The sequence below is a fragment of the Homarus americanus genome, unplaced genomic scaffold (assembly GCF_018991925.1).
Source record: "Homarus americanus isolate GMGI-L3 unplaced genomic scaffold, GMGI_Hamer_2.0 scaffold51427, whole genome shotgun sequence".
In the NCBI taxonomy this organism is placed as follows: Eukaryota; Metazoa; Arthropoda; class Malacostraca; order Decapoda; family Nephropidae; genus Homarus; species Homarus americanus.
Window position 1 is genome coordinate 60,689 of NW_024729338.1, and position 25,289 is coordinate 85,977.

The 25,289-nt window shown below is 46.1% G+C and overlaps 1 protein-coding gene across 1 annotated transcript in view; it reads left to right on the plus strand.

Moving 5' to 3' along the window:
• Positions 1-25,289, plus strand: part of LOC121866703 (epithelial splicing regulatory protein 1-like) — a gene marked incomplete at its 3' end in the record, with an annotated part of 125,300 nt that overhangs the window by 44,976 nt on the left and 55,035 nt on the right. The window contains exon 3 of the mRNA XM_042366412.1: positions 5,118-5,334. Coding sequence (XP_042222346.1) covers positions 5,118-5,334 — 217 coding nt within the window. The remainder of the gene's footprint in view (positions 1-5,117; positions 5,335-25,289) is intronic.

Here is a 25,289-nt window from a genome sequence, read left to right on the forward strand (position 1 = left end):
TCTCATCCTCCTCCTCCTGTTTTCCTCTGTTGTCCTCTCTCATCCTCCTCCTCCTCCTGTTGTCCCTGTTGCCCCATCATCCTCCTCCTCCTGTTGTCCTCTCATCCTCCTCCTCCTGTTTTCCCTCTGTTGTCCTCTCTGCATCCTTCTGTGTCCTCTCACCCCTTGTCTTGAGTAACTCCCATGAGCCTACCATCCTACGCCAAGCACTGTTGAATGCTCAGGCTTGTAACCCCTCCCCTCCCCCGTCCTATTGGCTTACGTTACATCAACGCCTGTATTGCATTGTTGACGTGGTGTTGCAGGGTAGCGGGAGGTGCAACATCTGAATTTACCTATAGTGATGACTTAAATGTTGCATCAGAGTGTGTGTGTGTGTGCGCGTGTGTGTGTGTGTGTGTGTGTGTGTGACGACAGGTTGTACATTGGTGGTAGTGATGTTAGATAGAGGTTGTGTAGTGGTGGTGATATTTCCAGCTTGTGTTGTGGTTGGTAGTGTTATTAGATCAAGGTTGTGTAGTGGTGATGGTGGGTGTTGGTTCCAGGTTGTGCGGTGGAGTTTAAAGGGACAAAGACAATCAGCTGTTGTTGTTGTTGTTATGTAAATGGCTTTGTGGTTGTGAACAATTAGATAAAAGATACGTGACATGAACTAAGTGTCTTTGTGACGACTTGTTGCCAGCCCATGACCACCTGTTGCCAGCCCATGACCACCAGTTGCCAGTTCATGACCACCTGTTGCCAGTTCATGACCACCTGTTGCCAGCCCATGACCACCTGTTGCCAGCCTATGACCACTGTTGCCAGCCCATGACCACCTGTTGCCAGCCCATGACCACCTGTTGCCAGTTCATGACCACCTGTTGCCAGTCTGACCACCTGTTGCCAGCCCATGACCACCTGTTGCCAGCCTATGACCACTTGTTGCCAGCCCATGACCACCTGTTGCCAGTTCATGACCACCTGTTGCCAGCCCATGACCACCTGTTGCCAGTTCATGACCACTTGTTGCCAGCCCATGACCACCTGTTGCCAGCCCATGACCACCTGTTGCCAGCCCATGACCACCTGTTGCCAGCCCATGACCACCTGTTGCCGGCCCATGACCACCTGTTGCAGCCCATGACCACCACCTGCTAGCTGAACCAAATAGGTCTTTTTACCTTAACTTGACCACAATCAAGGGTCTCACCTGTGTTGTGTCCTGACCCAAAGACAAAGAACTGAGAAAAAAAAGTCGAAGAAAAAAAAAAGGTCGTGAAATTTTTTGTCTCCACGGACGGACGGACGGAGAAACTTGCGTACGGACACACACAAGGACGGACGGACGCATGGGGAAACTTACGTACGAACACACAAGGACGGACGGGCGGAAAAGACTAGCACACGTAATTTTCCTCACACACACACACACACACACACACACACACATCTTAGGTAATCAGCTACAGGTAATTAATTAACAGGTATATTATTTCGTAATAAACTGACACGATTTTTACTCGGCTTGTTGTCTGAGAGAGAGAGAGAGAGAGAGAGAGAGAGAGAGAGAGAGAGAGAGACCTGATGGAGGTTAAAGAAAATATAACAGTAATGACAAGAGTTGACAGAGGAAGCACAGCGATAAGAGAGAGAGAGAGAAAGATAGTAGATAAGATGGCAAAAGAGAGAGAGGAAATAGACAGTAACTAAGGAGAAAAAGAAGAGGGAATGATGGTGAAGGGTGATGAGTCATGTAATACGGAGATGATGATGATGGTGGTGGTGGTGGCGGTGATGATGATGATGATGATGGTGGTGATGATGGTGGTGATGGTGATGATGATGATGATGGTGGTGGCGATGATGGTGGTGATGATGATGATGGTGGTGATGGAAAAAAATTAAAGCATTTGAAATAGATTGAAAAAAGGGAATATATTTGTTAATTGTAGTTTTTTTTTGTCCGTCCGTCCGATTTACCGTCCATACATCCGCCTTTCCGTCCGACCGTCCGTTCGCCCGTCTGTCCGTCCGTCCGCCCGTCTTTACGTCTTCGTCAAATGGAAGTATGAGAGACGCAAAGCAGGTGGCGAGAGACGCAAGCAGAAGGTGGCGAGAGACGCAAAGCAGGTGGCGAGAGACGCAAGCATAAGGTGACGAAATACGTGCAGGTGGCGAGAGACGAAGCAGGTGACGAAACGCAAGCAGAAAATGATTAGAGACGCAAGCAGAACACGTCACGATACAAGGAACCAAGAGTGCTTTTGATTGGCTACCACTGATGATGATGATGACCCTGTTGAGTTAACGACCGCCTCAACTGGTGATCACACTGTCATTGTCACAAGAACAGCTGTCACGCGACTGTTAGTGACGACACGCTTGACATGAGACTGTAGCCATTGACAACATTCACTAGGAGAGTTAATAGGGGACTGGTGGTGGTGGAGAGGTTGGTGGTGGTGGTGGAGAGGTTGGTGGTGGTGGTGGAGAGGTTGGTGGTGGTGAGGTAGGGTGGGGAGAGGTTGGTGGTGGTGGTGGAGAGGTTGGTGGTGGTGGTGGAGAGGTTGGTGGTGGTGGTGGAGAGGTTGGTGGTGGTGGTGAGAGTTGGTGGTGGTGGTGGAGAGGTTGGTGGTGGTGGTGGAGAGGTTGGTGGTGGTGGTGGAGAGGTTGGTGGTGGTGGTGGTGAGGTTGGTGGTAGTGGTGGAGAGGTTGATGGTGGTGGTGGAGAGGTTGATAGTGGTGGTGGAGAGGTTGGTGGTGGTGGTGAGAGGTTGGTGGTGGTGGTGGAGAGGTTGGTAGTGGTGGAGAGGTTGGTGGTGGTGGTGGAGAGGTTGGTGGTGGTGGTGGAGAGGTTGGTGGTGGTGGTGGTGGAGAGGTTGGTGGTAGTGGTGGAGAGGTTGGTGGTGGTGGAGAGGTTGATGGTGGTGGTGGAGGGATAGTGGTGGTGGTGGAGAGGTTGGTGGTGGTGAAGAGGTTGTGGTGGTGGTGGAGAGGTTGGTGGTGGTGGTGGAGAGGTTGATGTAGTGGTGGAGAGGTTGATGGTGGTGGTGGAGAGGTTGGTGGTGGTGAGAGGTTGGTGGTAGTGGTGAGAGGTTGGTGGTGGTGGAGAGGTTGATGGTGGTGGTGAGAGGTTGGTGGTGGAGAGGTTGGTGGTGGTGAAGAGGTTGGTGGTGGTGGTGGAGAGGTTGGTGGTAGTGGTGATGGACAGGGTGGTGATGGTAGTGTTAGTTAGTTGGTGATATATGGTGGTGTGTTAAGAGAGATTGTGGTGGTGATAGCAATGGTGGTTGTGGTGTTGATTATGAGAGTAGTGGTAGTAGTGGTAGCAGTGGTTATGATAGTGGTGATAGTTGTGGTGGTTATCGTGATAGTTGTGAATGGTGAGAGTTGTGGTAGTGATCATAATAGTGGTGGTGGTAGGTGTATGGTGGTAGTAATGATGAGCCGTAGTGATGACAACAGATGGTGATGAATAGGGAGAATGTATGATGATTGAATTGAAAATAAAGAGGTGATGATGAGACGGCAAGTGACGTCGGTGGATGGTGACGAGATAGTGACTTGATAGTGACAGGTACAGGTAGGACTTGATAGTGACAGGTATGGTAGGACTTGATAGTGACAGGTACAGGTAGGACTTGATAGTGACAGGTATGGACTTGATAGTGACAGGTACAGGTGGGGACTTGATAGTGACAGGTACAGGTGGGACTTGATAGTGACAGGTACAGGTGGTAATTACGTCAGATGGTGATGCCACCTGGCTGTCAAATGAGTAACGATGATGGTGACAACCGAATGAACAGTGACTGGAGAGATTAACTGGAGTGATGATAGTGACAGGTGAAAGTGAGGAGGATTGTGATGTTATTGACCTGTGTGTGTTTCAACCCGTCACTAAACACTATATAAAATGCTCCCTTCCCAGTATGTAACCTGGAAATATATAATCTCAACTAAACCTGGTTGTACAGCTGCTCCCCGGATTCCATATGCTTCCATCACGAAAATTCGCACCTTAACTGAAATTAGCTTCTTTTTTTTTATGTAGTTTTCCTGTCGTCACTTTACTTAATAGCAGAAGCAACGTGGCACCTACTATGTAACCCGCAAGTAGATGTAAAATAAATCCAGGTTGTACAGCTGTTCCCTAGTAGCCATGTGTCTCCCATTGCGGAAATTACCACCTTGATGTTTTTCATTTTATTTTTACGTGGTTTTTACTGTATTTTAATCAGGTGTAAAATGATACTTGCGTTGTGTGTTGTAATGATCAAGACACACACACACACACTATATATATATATATATATATATATATATATATATATATATATATATATATATATATATATATATATATATATATTATATTTTGTCCACATCTTCAGAGGCAACTGTTGCCCTGAAGATGTCTTGAATAAAGACGAAAAGCTAAGGTACTCCGTTGTTTCCATTTTCCGTGTGATTTTATCAAGATTTATCTTATCCACGTTTTCATTGTGATTTACATATGAAATATATATATATATATATATATATATATATATATATATATATATATATATATTTATATAAATTTGCTTTAAAAGTCTATGCAAATATATTCGCCTAAAAAGATACGCCTCGTGACTTATTGTAATGTGTATATTTCATAACACTGATTTAATTTTGATATAGTGTTATGAGAGGGCGTGTTATGTATAGGTTGTGCTAAGTCGGATTTTGTTTCACCTGTATCTCGCTGTTCTTTCTTTCCTTCCATCTTTTCCTTCATTATTAATATCCTTACTGATGATTGTGTTTGTTATTCACAATGTTATGTCGTCATGAGTTAACAAGACTAAAGGCACCATTGTTTTTTTTCTTCCACAACTTGACGTCTTTATTGTACAAAAATATCTTTGGTTAATGTCATTTATAGGTTTATGTCATGATGTTGTGTGGTTTATGGTTTAATGCCAAGTTTATAGATCACTAATGGCACCAGCTTTTGTCCTGCCTTACATTTTATTTTCCTCCTCACTATGCAAACGGTATTGGTGTAGTCACTGTTACGTGAGCCCTTGCGTTAAGCTCGACAACAACCATCACTATTACACAAACTAATAACAATGTTCTTCCTCCAACAGTTTGACGCCATCCTGAGCAAGATCGCTGAGGGTAACACGGGTCGCGTGGCTCTGGTGACGGACGGTCAGCTGCACCTTCGTCAGGTGGTGCACCCCAAGGCCTTAGCGAGGAACCTCCACATCCCAGAGTACTACAATTCCTTTTATGACCTCCGTAAGGAGTTCAAGTCCTTCTACCACTCGGAGGAGATGACGTGCGTCCCCGACATGATAAACTGTATCCTTTTTCGTCTTGTGATGCTTCAGTATAGTCGCGGGAGGTCACCTGTTGTTTATGCTGGGGCTGAAACATGTCTTTTATTTTAAGTAGAGGTGTTGTTGTTGTGGGTGAAACATGCCCGAGCAAGAGGTGAGTGTATTACTGGAACGTTTTGATGGGTGAGGTGTATGTATTGATGGTAGGTTTTGTATAAACCAGACGTTAAGTGGCAGCTCAGCTCGTCAGCACAAAAGTGATAATTACCACCACTACCAGAAGACACTGGTGTGGGTTCCTCTCTCGCCATTGTACTTCTCATCATAATTATTGACCTGTGACCTTACCTCCCCCTACCCCCACCTCCCTGCTTCCCTCCCACCCCCTCTCCCACCTCCCCTTCATATTTTTTTTTCATTACCTCTTAACTCGACTCCAGTTTCTTCAGTTCATAATTCACGGAGATTTCCATTGTTCCTGAGGGCTTTTACTCTGTACATCCAAGGATTCTCTCCCGTTGTTCCTTTTATTGTTACTGTTCCTTCCTCTTCCTTCTCACTGTTCCTTACTCTTCCTTCTCGTCGTTATTTTTCTCGTAATAATTTATTGTTTAGAATCTTGCCGTCGTCGACCATCTATCATGACGTGGCGCTCAACCCTTTCCTCCTCCCGCTTTACTGTCTCTCCTTCCTTCCTTCCTTCCTTCCTTCCTTCCTTTTTCCGTATCGTAAATTTCTCGTGAAGGTGGAGGACCTGTTCAACTTTGTTTTTCTCCCTACGTGAGTCTCCAGCCCTCCTCTCCGTCAACCACTCCTCCTCCATCACCACCACCTACACTCACTCCTCCTCCTCCTCCTCTTCCTTAGTCACGGTGGGAATTGCTGCTGCTACTACATCCAAAAATTGTGGTCACCCGCCTGTTCGTTTACCTCAGCTAGAAATGACCGCCGCATGACTGGCTCCTCTTCCTCCCCTTCCTCTTTCTCCCCTTCCTCCACAGTCTGTCACACTACCATCTTCCCGTTTACTGTTGAGGGCCCACTACCGTTTTGTCCCGGTAGTATCGAGCCGTTTGACATAGCCACACCGCGACACACCTTACTCATCTCCCGTTGATACTGACCACAACAGGTACGATGATGGGGTCCCTTGTGATGCTGTGTTGCTGTCACGGTCGTCATCATCATCATCATCATCAATCTTTCTGTTCATCACCGCTCATAACTCACATGTCACTGGTGTCTTTCCTCTTGCTCTTTCTCTTCCTCCTCTTTTCTTCTTCCTCCTCCTCCTCCCTTTTCCTCCCTTTCCTTCCCCCTCCTCCTCCTCCTCCTCTTGCCCAGACACTCGTGAGAGGCTCTGTACCTCCAACACGTGCTGCAAAATAATTATAACTCCTCCCTAACGGCGTGGACCAGTCTGCAACAAGGGCGCCACAACTCACCTCCACCAACACCACCTCCACCAACACCTCCACCAACAACACCCCCACCACCAACAACACCACCACCAACACCAGTACCTTCTTCAGCCAATAGGAACGTCAGAATAACACAACCTTGAACCAATAGCAACTAGCCCTGCAGAGAACGAGGCAACTCAGCAGATAATAGGCATGGGGGTGATTATGGTGATTGAGGGGCGTAAACCACACGAGGCATGGGACTGGTCGTGGGTGTAAACTGCCATAGGGTTGTACAGGTAAACCATTATGAAAGTTTACGCCCACTCACGAACATGGTGGCTGTTCCGGGTGGTCCGTGACTGTCAGTGGTCTATGGCTGCGGTCCGTAGGTGGCTGTGGTCCGTGACGTGAGATGCATCGACCCTGACCCTGCAGCCCTCGCACTAATAATTTTCCCTGACAATACCTGGCCAACTAAAGCTGTATGTAATGGTAATTGTGATTGGTGGATCTATTTTCAACTATCATTGCCAAGGTAAAAATATTCAATAATCTAAAGGTAGAATTTTTATAGTAATTTTTTTTTTTTGGTGGGGGGAAGAATCTTGTAGCTGTGGTTGAAGTTGTGTTGCCAATTCAATATTTAAGTAACGATGGTTTTAAGTAACGATGGTGGTAGTGGTGGTTGTTGTGGGTTGTGGCTTGTATGGGAGGGGAAGGAGCCTTAAGTGGCGGTGTAGCGTTGGAGTTGTTGATCTACGGACGTGACGCTAATGCTGAGAATCTACGGACGAGACCTTGAAATTGATGATCCACGGACGAGACCCTGAGGTTGATGACCCATGGACGAAAACTAAGATCGAGGAGCCACTGACGAGACCCTGAGGTTGATGATCCACTGACGAGACCCTGAGGTTGATGATCCACGGACGAGATCCTGAGGTTGATGATCCATGGACGAGACCTTGAAATAATGGATCCACGGACGGAACGCAAACGTTGATCCACGGACGAACAGGTGACAACCCACACTACTGCTTCGTGTTCGGTTTTACCCGTTGCTCCGGTTCAGTTGGTGGTTCTGCAGGTTTGAGTTCCTTCCTGAAGTGGTTCTGTCTCATGGTTCTATATCCTAGAGTCGAATAGTTTTAGCCTAGCGAGTGTTTTTGACGAGTACTTTTGGCGAGTATATTGGCGAATAATTTTGACCGAGTAGTTTAGCAAGCAGTTTTAGCGAGTAGTTTTGCAAATAGTTTTAGCTAATAGTTTGGCAAGTAGTTTTAGCGAGTAGTTTGGCAAGTATTTTAGCGAGTAGTTTTGCAAGTAGTTTTAGCGAGTAGTTTGGCAAATAGTTTTAGCTAATAGTTTGGCAAGTAGTTTTAGCGAATAGTTTTGCAAATAGTTTTAGCTAATAGTTTGGCAAGTAGTTTTAGCGAGTAGTTTTGCAAATAGTTTTAGCTAATAGTTTGGCAAGTAGTTTTAGCGAGTAGTTTTGCAAGTAGTTTTAGCGAGTAGTTTGGCAAGTAGTTCTTAGCGAATAGTTTGGCAAGTAGTTTTAGCGAATAGTTTGGCGAATAGTTTTAGCGAGTAGTATGGCAAGTAGTCTTAGCGAATAGTTTTAGCGAGTAGTTTTAGCGAATAGTTTGGCGAATAGTTTTAGCGAGTAGTATGGCAAGTTTCCCCGTTCCTGGAGTTAATAGTGAAGCTCTGTAATGCTCATGGCGACAATGTACCCGAAGGCTCTCTCTAGTGTAGGACTCCCCATCGAGAATCCTTATCAGAGGCTCCTATGTAGTCTGTAGCCAAGGACTCTTAGGCTATAGTCCCAACAATGCGGGAGTGGTTGTGGTGGTGTGGTTGGGAGTTTTAGGTGTGGTATGCCCTATCGTGGCCTCTTACGGTGTGGTTGTTGTGGTGTGGTTGGGAGTTTTAGGTGTGGTATGCCCTATCGTGGCCTCTTACGGTGTGGTTGAGGTGGTGGTGGGGGCCGGTGAGTGCGTGTAAGAACGAGGGAACCGCCATCGTCCGCCTGTCTTCGTGACCCGGGCGCCTCTCTCTACCTAACCTAACCTAACCTACACGTTCTTAAGCTTCGTTTCTTGTCTTTCTCTTGTTACTTTCCTTTTCCTTTCTTCTCGCGCTTTCTTCACCTACGTTGCCTTATCTCTCCCTCTCTCATATTACTAAATTCATGTTGTTTGGTAGTGTATTGTTCCTCCCTCCCTCCCTTACCTCCCTCCTTATCTCCCTCCCTCCTTCCCCTTTTCCTTCCTGTCCTTTGCTCTTTCTCTCTTTCTCTGTAATTGTATTCCATTATGCTGCTGTTCTTGTTATTCCTCCTCCTCCTCCCTCCTCCTCCTCCTCCTCCCCCTCCTCTTCTTCACCCTCCTCCCCCTTCCTCTTCCTCCATTTCCTCCTCCTCTTCCTCCATTTCCTCCTCCTCATCCTCCTCTTCCTCCATTTCCTCCTCCTTATCCTCTTCCTCCTCCTCTTCCTCCATTTCCTCCTCCTCATCCTCTTCCTCCTCTTCTTCCACTTCCTCCATATTCACCTCCTGTGTGAGTCGGGACGTTCTCTCACACATCTGGGTTACACGGTAAGAAAATGCCTTTGTCATTAACTTATAAGAAGGTGGAGCCGGAACCACCGTCCTCTTGTGATTTTTATTTTACCCCTTTTTTTTGCATTGAAATTATCCAAAAAACTCTGATTGACGTTTACTTGTTGGTGTTCTCTCTCTCTCTCTCTCTCGCTTCCTCCTACACCCTCCTACCTCCTGTTCCTCCTCCTACCCCCTCCCCCTCTGCTGAATTACGGTACTTTGGATTCAATTTACTGGTATGTGTGTGTGTGTGTGTGCGTGCGTGCGTGCGTGCGTGTGCTGCTATTTTTCCCTCACACCGACGGCAACTGATTTGACTGACTGGACTTCCTTGGTGCGACGCTTTTACAGTCTATCTTCCCTTTGGTCTTAACGACTCTTAAAGACTGGACTGGAAGAATTGGTGGTTATCCATATTTAAAGAAATAAAGACTTAAACTCCTCTTTTGTCTCAGGTTTCGGGATTTAAGAAGCGTTCATGAAATCTTTTTTGTCAAGTAAGCGACCACAACACTGACAAGTAATCGGGTGTTGGGCGACGTTCTTTTGTTTTTTTATTTTATTTTTTTGTACATTGTATGATTATTTTTACTCCTGTTATAATAATATAGGATTGTTAAATACGTTTTAATTGTATGTTAACACCGATTTCCGGATTTAGATTGCAAACTTAAGTGAAATAGTGTTAAATAAAGATAAGTTTTTTGTCTTTGTAAAGCGAAGGAAAAAAATACGTAGGCTATTGACAGTGATGTGTTACTGACCAGTGAAAATAACTGTCCACGGCAATTATTTATTTAAGTATTCTCACAGTTAATGTTTCTTTACTTTTTGTTTTTGTCTCGTATTTACCGACTTAATATTTATTTATGAAGAGACAGTAATTGTTTATTAATGCGACGGTAAGAATTTGTTGTTGGTATTTACCTTTACGAGCGAGTGAAGGGAAAAAAAACACACAAGTTACTGGAGGAAATGCCGAGGAATCTACGAGTTAACGGTCAGCTGTACAAGGTTGGATCACTACCTTAGGCCACGCTCAAGTCTCTGGCTGGTTGGTGGGCTCCTCGTCCTCCTCCCTCTCCCTCGCCCACACACGCCTCGCCTTTCACATCACATGGGTCAATCCTTAGCCACCCTCTTGCACCTCTCCCTCCCTCAACTCTCACACTCACACACACACACACACACACACACAGACACACACACACACACACACACACACACACACACACACACACACACCCCTCCCCTACTTATTCCTTAACGCCACTACTTACACGCATTTCCCTCCTCACCTTCTCTCCCTGACACCCCTCCCCGCCTAACCAGTCCTCAACAACGCCTCCTCACCAAACCAGTCCCCAACCACGCCTCCTCACCCAACCAGTCCCCAACCACGCCTTGAGAACCGTGTGGTGGTGGTGGTGGTATTGTGTGTATAGGCCGTGGTTGTGTGTTGACCCGACGTGGGAGAGACGAATGAAAGTAATGCGAGGAAGACTAAAGGAGTGAAGGCTGTCGTGGTTAGTGTAGGATGGAGGCAGTTTAAGGGTTCACACACACACACCTGCCTCAGCGTCTGTTGGAAGGTTCACACACCTGCCTCAGCGTCTGTTGGAAGGTTCACACACCTGCCTCAGCGTCTGTTGGAAGGTTCACACACCTGCCTCAGCGTCTGTTGGAAGGTTCACACACCTGCCTCAGCGTCTGTTGGAAGGTTCACACACCTGCCTCAGCGTCTTTTGGAAGGTTCACACACCTGCCTCCACCTGTTAGAAGGTTCACACACTTGCCAGTATCTGTTGTAGGGTTCACACACTTGTCAGAAGGTACAAACATTTATCCCCAACAACTTTTGAAGGTTCACACAAATCAATTGGGGCGATACCTTGAGCACCTGTCCAGGGTCCATACAGGTGTTGAAGCACTTGTTTGGAGGAATCACACACCTGTTCGGCCACCTGTTACATGCAACCTCAGTGACACAAAAACTCCTCAACCGAACACCTGTGGAAGAACAACCTCGTTAAGTGGAACAGTTCCCGGCCGCATGAAACAACCTCGTTAATAAGAACTCCAATGTGCTAGGACTGTAATCTAACCTTACCTCCACACGTCAAAGATGCGTGTACACCCTTACTTGTGACTCCTGTTTAAGCCTTCTCTGATTCCTGTTTAAATCCTTGGCTCTCCTGTGGCATTGCTGTGTAGTTGCAAGAATTGTACTCGTTGCATTCGACATTTTCTCTTGGCCAGGTTTCATCTTTTTTGATGTCGTTCGCTTGAGCTCAACAACTGCGTGTAGAGACTGGCTTTATCTGACCTTTTCTCAAATTGTCGAGGCGGAGTGAACTGCCAAGGAAACTGGTTCTATTGTAAGTCAGCGCGGGTCTTTTTTGGTTTATTATTTGTATTTTTTTTTTATTGTAGATTTCTTGTCCGTGTGACGCCTTGTCGGTGTTATTTAGATATTGGGGTTTAATTTTTGTCGTTAAATCGTCGGTGAATGAGGAAAGTCAAGGGATGAACGGCGTTGTAGGTAAGGTTATGTTTTATTTTGCGTTTAGTTCAGTAGCGTAATAAACAGTTGTATGTCTGTAAACGATTGGGGGGTGTTGTGTTGTTCAGGTATGTTGTGAGGTACGCAAGAAAACTGAGGAATCTGGAGGGTAGGAGTAGTGTAGTCCGCGGGTCATCGTGGGAATCTCAGATACCATTGACAGCCACCGGCGGAAGTCGCTCGCACGGCCGCTAACCGATTTTAATACGAATTTTACCCTTATCGTTGACACTGGGATGACTGTAGAGTTTATATTTTTTTTACTGAGTTTGCTATACATATTTGGTTGGGTAATAACTCGTAAGGAATCGTTGTGAAAGATTGTGTTCACTGCAAATTGTTTTTAACGTGGATGTCGGGTTTGTGGTCTGAAAGAAACCCTCCCGCCTCTAGTCGCGATGCCAAGATGTGATATTTTGTTTATCATTGTTCTTGATCGTAGGTTTACTGTCATTGAAGTTAAATTTTATCCCTGTCCATTGCTTGAGTCTTCGCTTCATTGTGGACATTTCGGTTATGGTAGCAGTTTAATGTTAATTCAGAGACCTGTTTTGCTTTGTACTTTTTATGGAGGAACGCAAGACTGGGCGCCACGCAACCGTGTCATGTGTTCGAAAGTATGCGTTTGGCCTCGACTTAAGAGTAGGGCAGATATGTTTACCGCGTCCAAAATACTTTGATCCCACGTTTATATATTCTACTACATGTTTTCATATAACGACTATGTCTGGTTAACATTTCCATTAAAATATTAGACTAAATTAACAATATATAGTCCATTATAAGAAGACGTTAAGTGTCGGACGCTACCATATGAGGACAGCGTGGGGTTGGAACCAAACTTAGGATAACAGGCTTGAGAGTTTCCACCTTCTGTCGCCAACTGCTTTCCTAGCATTTATTTTTTCTCCCTCACCCTCTTTTCTTTCCGTCTTGCATTCTATAGTCGGAGAACCTTTTAATCAAATAGAAAATATAATTATACATTTCACGGACATTTTCTTAAACTACGAGCTCGTGTGGTTTATTTGATGATAGGCGAATCTCGTTTAGAATATCAAGATGGTGTTTCTGTCTTCACGTTTCCAGCGAACACAGTTTTGTCTTTTCCCTAGAACATAGCAGCTTGGCTTGGGGGCGTTACGTGTGAGTCTTACCTGCAGATAACAATGACAATTTCCACCTTGTCATGGAGATAAATTAGTCGAAACTCTCAGGTAAAAAAAACGAAAATAAAGATTTGAACCAAAATAAGAAATGATGTGAAAATGGAAGAGGTGGTGGGTAGAGGAGGGTAATGGGGGTAGGAGGAGGATGGGGAGGGCAGCGGTGGTAGACAGGTGAACTTATGTTTCCATCAACTTGTTTTAAAAGATGTTTATTATCTGTTATTGCTTATCTCTCGTATATATTATCACCTGGCATATCCACATTACCTCGGTGCTGTACTGTACATGTGATGGCTCCTGTAGGGATTTAGTAGGGAGGTGTTGGGAGGAGAGTTGTGGTGCATTAAGGGTATGAAGCATCCCTCTCACCCTCCCTCTGCCTCCTTCCTCCTCCTCTTCTCCAGGTATTGGAGACTCACCTGAGGGGGTAGGGGGGTAGCCTATGGAGGGGGTGTGTACAGGACAACGGCCACTTCGCCTCCTCCTCCTCCTCCTCCTCTCTCTTCCTCCCTCTTCCCTCCTCCCTCCTCTTCCTCCCTCCTCTCTTCCTCCTCCTCTCTCTTCCTCATCCCTTCTCTCTTCTTTACCTGAGCTCCATCATCTCATCTGCTTCACCTCACCTGCTTCACCTCACCTGCTTCACCTCACCTGCTTCCCTCACCTCCTCACCTGTTTCACCTGTTTGTTTCACTTCACCTCGCTCTCTCTCTCCCTGTTTCTCTAACCTCCTCAGTCTCTCCTTTTCACCTTCTTTGTAACAGTTAAGTGTCATTTCTGTCATATATTACCTGTCATCTGTGTCGTACCAGGGAGTGTCGTTTCTCGGCCTGATATTTCTATGCGATCACGAGTTGGTGGTCGTGTTGTGGCTGTGGTAATGTCTGCCGTCTCGAGTATTTTGTTTCAGTGTAACAAGGAGTCGTATTAGAGAGAGAGAGAGAGAGAGAGAGAGAGAGAGAGATTTAAATAGGTCTCTTGTATGGCCATAACTGACTATTTATATATGGCCACAGGTGACAAAAACATGGCCCAGTTATGACGGTACTTTAGTTATATTGAGGCACTGAATATGAAGCCTTCTTGAACCATTGAACTGTATAATAATTTGGTCGTTAATAGTGTATTTTGCTGTAGATACTGGAGGCTTTAATATTGCCATGGAGGGAACGATTTGGCACTTGGTTAAGGTGGTGGAGTTTTCTGGTTGATTGGAGTCGACCATGATGGCACTATGAGGCACTGTGAAGCTGCTGGTGCCATGAGGTGTTTTGATTAGGTAGTCTATAGGGTTGTCTAACTGTTCACTGGCATCGTTTATACAAGTGTGTGTGTGTGTGTGTGGCTAACCCCTCACAGCGACAGGTATCCTACCAACCCCCACCTCCCCCACCTCACCCCCCACCCCCGAAAAAGATCCACAAACACTAGTTGATCCTTGACCACTAATGTTGATCCATTGTTAACTGACGTCACCCTCACCAGGTAACAGAGGTGGGGGGAAGGGGGGGACCTTGTTACATACTGTAGAACTTTCACACCGTGTCTAGGCTGCCTATTAGTCACTAACCTTCAACTATCCCCACACAGAAGAATGAACTCGGTGTTAAGGAGAAAGTGATTCATGTGTAGTGATGCTGCGTACTGGGCCAGACTGTTTGTGTGTACTAGAGTGAGAAACATAGACGGTAAGGGAGGAGTGTGAGGCAGCCAGACTATATACTAAACCACAGCCTTGGTTTAGGTTGTCAAATATGTCGTGGTTTTGTTGTTTTTTCGCAGAAAGTTTTGGTAGTAACATTCTTAATATGCAATTTCTAGACCTCATGTAAATTTCTTGATGTTTTTACACTCGCACTTGAGGGAGAAAATATGACGTGCGAGTCTCCAAGAATTCGGGAATAGGATTCTATCAGGGTTACGAGTTCTTGTCGGTAAAACTCTTGCTGTGGGACTGTAGCCCTATTTGGCGGGTGGCTCCTGGTGATGGGGGTGAGTGTCCTTATAGATGATGACTAGTAGAAGGTGCTGCGGGTGGTGAGGCACATGACTACCACCTCCTTCAGGTAAACCGAAGAGGTGATTATTATTATTTTATTTTTTATTTTTATGACTCGATGATAGGACACTCCCTCAACACCGTGGGTCAGAAACACATTTTTTCTCAGCACCGTGGGCCAGCAAGCAACACCCCCTCCTCTACTCAGTACCACATACATTATTCAAGAGGCTTACTGGGTGCCGTGCTCGCTCCTCTTGCCGGAATATATTGATCTGCTTTTTAGCCGCACCTATTGTCTTACCTCTCCCTCACCCCCCTACCTCCCCTCCCTCACCCCCCTCACCTCCCTCCCCACCTCCCACCCTCACCCCCACTGACCTTAATCCCCGTTAGATCTTGACATTAACGGCCCGTTCCTTCATAATTTATGCCCATACTCATTCTGAAGCGAAAAACAGAAGGAAGAGGGAGAATAAATTTTGCTTCTCATCGTTAAAACAGACGAACGAGTGAGAGGTTTTTTATGTCGTGAAATTAGTGTCATTAACGCCAGCACAAGCAGTTAATAGCGTCTGGCGTACGTTTTCTCGGTTACACTCTCAAGTACTAAAGGCATGTATAAACACTCGCCAGCCCTTCTTCCTGCACTGGCGCTCGTGAATGGTGAATGAGAGGCCGACGGAACAAAGTCACAAGACGGCCCACGGAACAACCCTCAACACGGCCACGGAACAACCCTCAACACGCCACGGAACAACCCTCAACACGGCCACGGAACAACCTCAACACGGCCACGGAACAACCCTCAACACGGCCACGGAACAACCCTCAACACGGCCACGGAACAACCCTCAACACGCCACGGAACAACCCTCAACACGGCCACGGAACAACCTCAACACGGCCACGGAACAACCCTCAACACGGCCACGGAACACCTCAACACGGCCACGGAACAACCCTCAACACGAACAACCCTCAACACGGCCACGGAACAACCCTCAACACAGCCACGGAACAACCCTCAACACGGCCACGGAACAACCCTCAACACGGCCACGGATCAACCCTCAGCACAACCACACGGAACAACCCTACACGGCCACGGAACAACCCTCAACACAACTACGGAACAATCCTCAACACAGCCACGGAACAACCCTACACGGCCACGGAACAACCCTCAACACAACTACGGAACAACCTCCACAGCCACGAACAACCCTCAACACGGCCACGGAACAACCCTCAACACGGCCACGGAACAACCTCAACACAGCCACGGATCAACCCTCAGCACAACCACGGAACAACCTCTACACGGCCACGGAACAACCTCAACACAACCACGGAACAATCCCCAACACGGAACAACCTCAACACGGCCACGGAACAACCCTCAACACGGCAACGGAACAACCTCAACACGGCCACGGAACAACCCTCAACACGGCCACGGAACAACCCTCAACACGGCCACGGAACAACCCTCAACACGCCACGGAACAACTCAACACGGCTACGAACAACCTCAACACGCCACGGAACAACCTCAACACGGCTACGGAACAACCTCAACACGGCCACGGAACAACCTCCTCAACACGGCCACGGAACAACCCTCAACACGGCCACGGAACAACCTCAACACGGCCACGGAACAACCCTCAACACGGAACGGAACAACCCTCAACACAGCCACGGAACAACCTCAACACGGCCACGGAACAACCCTCAACACGGCCACGGAACAACCTCAACAAGGTCATCGTCAAGTTTCTACAATACTACGGTGCATCGAACCTACCCGTCCGGACCGACTTGACTGATGTACGGGGAGGGGGGGATAGGGGAGTAGGGAGGGGGATAGGGGGAGGGGGGATAGAGGAATAGGGAGGGGATAGGCATTTTACACACGGAAATGGAGGTGTAATGGGTCGTTTTGATCGGACGAGAGATGTGAGATTGGTCGCCGTCAACACCTATTATTATGATGGTTGAAGGAACTTGGTATACACTCTTATTGGGGGGGGAGAGAGAGAGAGAGAGAGAGAGAGAGAGAGAGAGAGAGATTCGCCAAAATGGAAGAGGAGGAAAAATGAAAGAGTGGGGGGTGGTGGGACAGGAGATGATGTGGACAGGCCATCAACCAGACCTGGACACCAAATAATGAGGGAAAAACCAGCCTTGTCATCCTTCCTCACCCACAACATCTTCTCCTCCCACTCACTCCCACGCAGCCTCTACACCCTGACCATCCCTCACCCTCCTCCTCCCCCTCTTCCCAGACCCTCACGTCACCATTTTACCTGTCTACCTGCTTGTCTCTCTCTCTCTCTCTCTCTATAACTAACCAAACCTCGACTCTTGTACAAAGTTAGTGGAGCAGAAGGCAACAGTAGTAGTGAGGTGGGTGGCATGGGGTGGTGCTGAAGGTAGTGTGGATGGTGCTGCTGGTGGTAGAGTGGGTGGTGCTGCTGGGTGGTAGTGGTGGTGCTGGTGGTGGTAGTGTGGGTGGTGCTGGTGGTGGTAGTGTGGGTGGTGCTGGTGGTGGTAGTGGTGGTGCGAGGTGGTAGTGTGGGTGGTGCTGGAGGTGGTAGTGTGGGTGGTGCTGGTGGTAGTGGGTGGTGCTGGTGGTGGTAGTGTGGGTGCTGGTGGTGCTGGTGGTAGAGGTGGTGCTGGTAGTGTGGGAGTTGGTGGTAGTGGGTGGTGCTGGTGGTAGAGTGGGTGGTGCTGGAGGTGTGGTGTGGGTGGTGCTGGTGGTGGTAGTGTGGGTGGTGCTGGAGGTAGTGGTGTGTGGGTGGTGCTGGAGGTAGTAGTGTGGGTGGTGCTGGAGGTGTGGTGTGGGTGGTGCTGGTGGTGTGTGTGAGTGGGTGGTGCTGTAGGTGGTAGAGTGGGTGGTGCTGTAGGTGGTAGTGTGGGTGGTGCTGGAGGTGGTAGTGTGGGTGGTGTTGAAGGTGGTGGTGTTGGTGCGGAGACAACACCATGAGGCAGGTGTGGTAGATATTAATGATAGGTTTGCCATTGTTGTGGTTCGCTGTTGATGGATGGGGGAAGCGACTCTCAGGTGATAATATTTTTTGGTTATTATTATTTATTATTGCTGTTGGTAAAAGTGTTATTATTGTTGTTGTTGTTATTGTATTTGTTATTGTCCGATTATTTTTACTGTTGTATTTGTTGTTATTATTGTTGTATTTGTTGTTGTTATTGTTGTATTTGTTGTTATTATTGTATTTATTGTTGTTATTGTCGTATTATTTTTATTATTGTTTTGTTGTTATTGTCGTATTATTGTTGTTGTTATATTTGTTGTTATTGTATTTGTTGTTGTATTGTTGTTTTTACTATTGTATTTGTGGTTGTTTTTGTCGTATTTTTTATTAGTGTATTTGTTGTTGTTGTTATTACCACATTTTTGTCTTTATTTTCATATTGTTGGCATTAGCATCGTATTGTGGTTGTTGTTATTGTTGTTATTGGTTGTGGTTGTCGTGGTGGGGTAGTTATATCATTGTTCTCAAAGGTAATAAGAGAATACAGCAAAATTTGACTAAAACTGACCTTAGAATTTCCACATGACAGCAGTAACACCGAGGGGGAAATTTTTTTTAAAGAAAACGTAATGTAGGGTCTGTCAATTTCATGCCAGACTCATATAATAATAATCTCGAGTCATCCAATACACTTCCTCTCATCGCGATCATAACAAAGAGAGAGAGAGAGAGAGAGAGAGAGAGGGGGGGGGGGCCAAATGCGGACGACACACCCGTTCTACACACACCTGATGAGTTAAGGGAGGCGCGGGTAGAGGAGCGTTAGGTTAGGTTAGGATTAAAGAAGACTGGAACAAGCACTTTAGACGGTCGAGGATGTGGTGAACTGATCCGTCTGTCTCACTGTCTGTCTCCTTTTCCGTCTTATTATCCCAAGTCGTCGCACACCTGAGCGGAAGGTAGCTCCAGGGACGTGTCTTACCGGTTGATTAACACGGCAGAATAATAAAAAATAATAATAATAATAATAATGAAAATTGGGAAGAGTTGTAATGGTGAGTATCTTGTGTTTACTTCCTGGTACAGTGTGAGGATTACCTGTGAGTTTACCTGTTGATTTCCCTCACCCTTACTCACTCCCTCCCGTTCCCCCTCCTACCCTTCCCACCTTCAGCCTTCATCCCCCCCCTCACCCCCCATCCTTCTCCTCCTTCGTCCTTCTCCTTCCTCGTTCTTCTCCTCACAGCACAATACAACACAACACAACACAGCACAATACAACACAACACAGCACCCTTTACAGACCAGCATTACAGTGTCTTGATGAAATGTTTGTGTTCCTTAGTGAGCTCTGATTGCCTGGTTAAACTCCGGGAGTACGATGACTTAACCCTTGCGTGCGTGTGTGCGTACGTTGTGTTATGTTGCGTCTGTCTGTCTGTCGTTGTGTTGTGTGTACACATATAGAAGGTTCCACGTCCGACGAACGTTCGCTCACCAAGTAGAGTATATCTGCAGGCCGTGGCTCTCTCTCTCTCTCTCTCTCTCTCTCTCTCTCTCTCATGACTCGAACAGTAAGTGCCTACACCTGTTGTTACATTTCTAAACGATGCCATTAAGAAAAGAGAAAAAAAACTTCCCGTCATGCACAGCTGAAAAACGTATACCGTCATGCATGGCAGAGGCGAGGAGTTCTGTCGTCGTCGGTAGGTTTCCAAAATTGTCGTTGCGGTTTTGAGGTCGTTGGAGTAAAATGACAGCGACAGTTCTCTCTAATAACATACCTGGTTGTTATGTTGTTATTTATAGATGGTTGGTTATTACGTGTGTCTGTTATTGAGGTTATTATACTTTGTAGTTTTGTGTGAGTATTTTCTGTTATTGTTTCAGCTGCTGTTGTTGTTGTTTCAGGGTTCTGTAGTGTGGTGAGTTGTTAAATACGGGTGATGATATTTATGGTGTTGTCCTAATCGTCTTAATCATTAATTGTTTTTTTTTCTAATCCCATCTAACCCACCCTCACCCCATCTAACCCACCTTCACCCCATCCAACCCACCTTCACCCCATCAACCCACCCTCACCCCATCCAACCTACCTTCACCCCATCCAACCCACCTCACCCCATTCAACCCACCTTACCCCATCACCCCACCTCACCCCATCCAACCCACCCTCACCCCATCCAACCCACCCTCAACCCACCCTCCTACAGGAGTCTCACGCCCCTCACTCAGCCTCCATGACCCAGATCGTGAGTTCTCTCCTTCAGGCAGAGTCGACCTTTAGCGAGTTGTTAGGGGCTTGTTACCGTCACGCGATTATGTGGTTGGCGGCGGTTGTTTGGGTGTGAGTGTTCTGTGATTTCCAGTGTGTGTGTGTGTGTGTGTGTGTGTGTCCAATGTTGATATCTTTACTTGTTAGTCGTACTTTGTTCCTCAGTTCTCCCTACCACCAACCATCGTTAACCACCATCCATCGTCAACCACCATCTTCACCATCACAATAACCATATCCACTACCACCTACAACCACACCCACCACTATCGCCTATTACCATCACTCTTATCTCTATCACCACAATCCTTACTACCACAACTACTCCCACTACTCCCACTACTACCACCACTCCCACTACTACTACCACTACTACCACCACTCCCACTACTACTACCACTACTACCATACCACTGCCACCATACCACTACCACCACTACCATACCACTACTACCACCACCACCACTACACCACTACCACCTCACTACCACCTCATCACAGCGCCTCCACCTGCCACCTGTTGGTGGTGGCTGTGGTGGAGACAAAGTGGCGGGGAGGGTGCAGCGACCTCCAGCCTGGTAGTCTGCAGGACCTCCGCCTCCCTCCCCTTCCTCCTCCCCTTCCTCCTTCCTCCTCCCCCTCCCCCCCTTCCTCCCTCCTCCCCCCTTCCTCCTCCTCCCCCTTCCTCCTCCTCCCTTCTTCCTCCTCCTCCTCCTCTTCTTTCTTCTTCCTCCTCCTCCTGCTCTTTCTTATTCCTCCTCCCTCTCCTCTCTTTCTTCTTTCTCCTCCTCCTCCTCTTCCTCCTGTTTCTCCTCCTCCTCCTTTCTGGCCCAAACTTGATGTAATAATCCTCATTTCCTACAGTTACTCCTCCTCCAGTTACCCTCCTCTCAGTTACCTCCTCCCTCCAGCTACTCCTCCTCCATTTACTCCTCCTGTTACTCCTCCCTCCATTACTCCTCCTCCAGTTACTCCTCCCTCCAGTCACCCACCCTCCTGTTACCCTCCTCCACTCTCCTCTCAGTTACCCTCCTCCAGTTACTCCTCCTCCAGTTACCCACCTCTCCAGTTACTCCTTCTCCAGTTACTCCTCCTTCCAGTTACTCCATTTTATTAGGATTAAGGAAGAAGGTATAAGGGAAAGGGAGAAGGTATGTATGGGGGAAGGGAAGGAAGGAGGCAGGAAGGAAGGAAGGAGGAGGGAGGAATAATGAATGGATAATGATGAGTGGAGTGGATATGAATGAATGTAGATGATAAGATAATGAATGATTTGATATATGAATGTAGTTTAATGATGTAGATGATGTAATGAAGCCGAGGAGTGGATGGTATGATGGAGTGATGGAGTGATGAATACGAATGGTATTTAGGCTGATGGTAGACACACATGACGCTCGTGACTCGTGGCTATTAGTGTCAATACCTCGTGCGCTGTAGTGGCCTCAAGTATTTATGGCAAGTGCCGCATGCGGAAGGACTGGCAGGTAGTCGCTTGCGGCTGAGGCGCGGCACACGGCTCGAGAAAGTTAGCAACCAAGACGATTAAGATAAAATTGAAGAAACTTAAAACATTTTCTTTAGTATTTTTTTTTCACCAAAGATTGACTCGGTAATTACAGGTTAATTAGCCAGGTGAGATGTTAATACACCTGAGAAACCTTTCACAGTCATTTAACGCACAAAAATATTATTAGTTTATGTTGAAGTAGATGTGTTGACTCGCTTCACTATAGGTCAATCACAGGTATTACTTTTACAGCTAATAATGAGTTACTAAGCGAGGTTTAATTGTCTTATATGTACAAAAAAGATTTAATTTACACATTTACAAAAAAGTTTAATTAATTGACACATTTATAAAAAAGTTGATCTGATATATATTTACAAAAAAGCTTAGCGTCCATATTAACCCAAAAAATAATTTAATCATTTACAAAAAGTTTCACTTCACACAAACAATATTTACCAGATCATTTCTTTGTGACACAGTTACCAAAAGGTTTATTTAATTGTCTCATATTTACAAAAAAAAATCGAAATAAATAAATAATAATAATTGAAACACTGTAAAAAAAAATATTTCATTATTAACTCTGACTTTAGAATGTTCTTAGAATGTTCTCAGTTTAATTATTATCGGTAAAATTTAATCTCCTTGAATGTTAAATTATTTTCTTATTTGCTATAATCAACACGTAATATATTCTGTCAACAAAAACTTGTACAGGTATATTTTGAAAGTTTATATATTTTGTTTTATTTAGAATATATACTTTCACCTGTGTTGGTCTACCGTGACATTTAACCGAATGTTGTGGATAATGATGATGTGATGATGTAGATGTAATGATGATGTGATGACGTAGATATACTCATTCTTTCGTTTTCTTGCGAGGAGTTATGTCGTAATGGATGGATTTCAATGGATATTTTTTATACTATTTTGGCAACTCTAAAAAACTATTGAAATTTTGGTCAATAAACTAAAGATTGCTCTAACACCATAAGAGACGTCATAAAAGATTAACACCATAAGTGACGTCATAAAAGATTAACACCATAAGTGACGTCATAAAAGATTAACACCATAAGTGACGTCATAAAAGATTAACACCATAAGTGACGTCATAAAAGATTAACACCATAAGTGACGTCATAATATTTCTCAGCACATTCTTTCTCATATCAGTCGATTATTGTTTATGAGTCCAGACACTTACCAGAGGCGTAATTATTTCATTAACTTAAACATACACTTACATAATTAGTGAAGAAGTTAGTGGATAATCAGGAGTTAATTGCCCAGGTGTTGAGTGGATGGGTTAGGTATATACTGCACTGTGCACACCTGAGATTGTACCAGTTTCAGATATTCAGGTGTGTCCTTATCGTCGATTGACCCCTCAGAAAACCTGATTGGTGGAGGACATTGTCTCTCTCTCCCTCTCTCTCTCCCCGTATTTATTGAGCCGCGTCTGACAAGCTTATTCCGTGTGTGTGTGTGTGTGTGTGTGTGTGTGTGTGTGTGTGTGTGTGTGTGTGTTTATTCCTCATATATGGCCCAGCGTAAATGTCCACTCTTTATTTGGATAGCTTAACCCTTTTATATATGGCCAACTTAGTCTATCTATATGTGGGTATGTGGCCAATTTGTCACCTCTATGTGTGTGGCCAACATAGCCCCCATTTCTGTCCACCTCAGCTAGACCCCGGTAAGAGGCCATCCCCCTCTCCCCTTTTCCTCTTGTACGTGGCCATCTTATCTTCCCCCCCCCCCTTTGTGTGGCCTTCACGACCCCATTTTGTGAAGCATCTTCCCCATTTCCCTCTCCTCTTGTGTATGGTAAGTGAAGCCCCGACGTGAGGCCAGTTCAACCTATAGTGCTGGGAGGGGTGGAGGAAGAGGAGGATTAAGAGGGGGGGGGAGGAGGACGAGGAAGGGAAGGGAGAGGAAGGGGGACGAGAGGAAAAGATGGAAGAGGAGGTAGAGGAGGAGGAAGGTAAGGAGGCAGGTGACCCGTGTTACATAAGACCCGCCTCCGCTAGCTCGTACTGTCACTAGGGGCAGCGCGGCCCAGATGGACGGAGGAATATACTGAACACAAGAGAAGAAAACAAAATATAGGAGAAAATAGTAAAAAAAGTACGAAGATGAGTTGTTTTTATTTATTTATAGAGAAGAAAGTAGGAGGAAAATGAGATGTTTTCTTTATTTTTCTTTATTTTTATTGTTATTTTTGTTTTAGGGAGTCCTGATACGTTGTCGTTGTTATCTTTGGGACCGATATAATTTTAGGTCTTATTGGGTCCTCGGTAGGTCTTTTCTACTTCCCGGATTCGTGGTTGGGCTTCATGGTTTGCTGCCGTGGTCTCGAAGGCACCTAAACTGGTCTGGGTCTGAGGTTCATAGTTGGCCCGGGTCTGGAGTTCATAGTTGCCTTAATTCTCTGCGGTTGAAGGTGCGGAAGTCCGGGTTCAAGGCAGGGTTGAGGGCATGTATGTGTGTAAGAGCGTCTGGCCTCAGCTACGTGTATCACTCGCTTCAAAAAAAAAAAAAAAAGACTCTTTACGATTTTATGTTGAGACAATATGACACAATGGACGAAGCATTCTGACAACCCTACCGAGACAACAGGAGTCACAGTGTTCATTCTGAAATTCATCGGACGCCACCGTAGAGATACTTTTTTGGGGGGGGTGAGTACCGTAGACAGATCTGGTATGAAGTATTTATATGGCATCACACCAGTCACATTTTACTGTCTAATCAGTTAATACAGACAGTTAAACCATTCATGTCATTGACCAGTCACGTCCACCGTAGGTAAACAAACAATAACATCACACGTTTTTTATCACAATAACCACAGGTATCCAACCAATCACATTGCTGTCTTCTAAAAGTCGTGAACCACATCAGCCGGCCAACCACAGGTATCTGAGTGTTGGTCTTGGCATATACAGTAGCCGCGCTGGGGGGTTTACAAGCGGTCAAATATGGGCATAAAACATGTCGACAACCGCATGTGGAAATTTACACAGCCAATTGATTCAGTGTTGCCAAAAACAAGCTCTTCGGGTCCTCAAACACACACACGTAAATAGATTGAAAACAAAAACACAGACTCTGGTAATAGTAAAGAGTCTGTTTTATTTTGGCCGCCGTCTTTGTGTATCGTGGTTTAAAGGGGTTTAAGGGGTCAAATAATGGTAGGATGGTTTAAGGGTGTGGATGTAAGATGTGAGGAGGGATGTGGCTGTTCCTTAAGGGCTGTAGCAGAACAGGCTTTACAACATTGATAAAAACTGGCTGCTTCTCTCTCGTCCACCCTCGTCCACCCTCCCTTCCCCTCCTCCTTCGTCCACCCTCTCCTCCTCCTTCGTCCACCCTCCCCTCCTCCTTCGTCCACCCTCTCCCTCCTCCCTCCTTTCTCCTCCCCACTCCCTCCCTCCTCCTCCTGTGC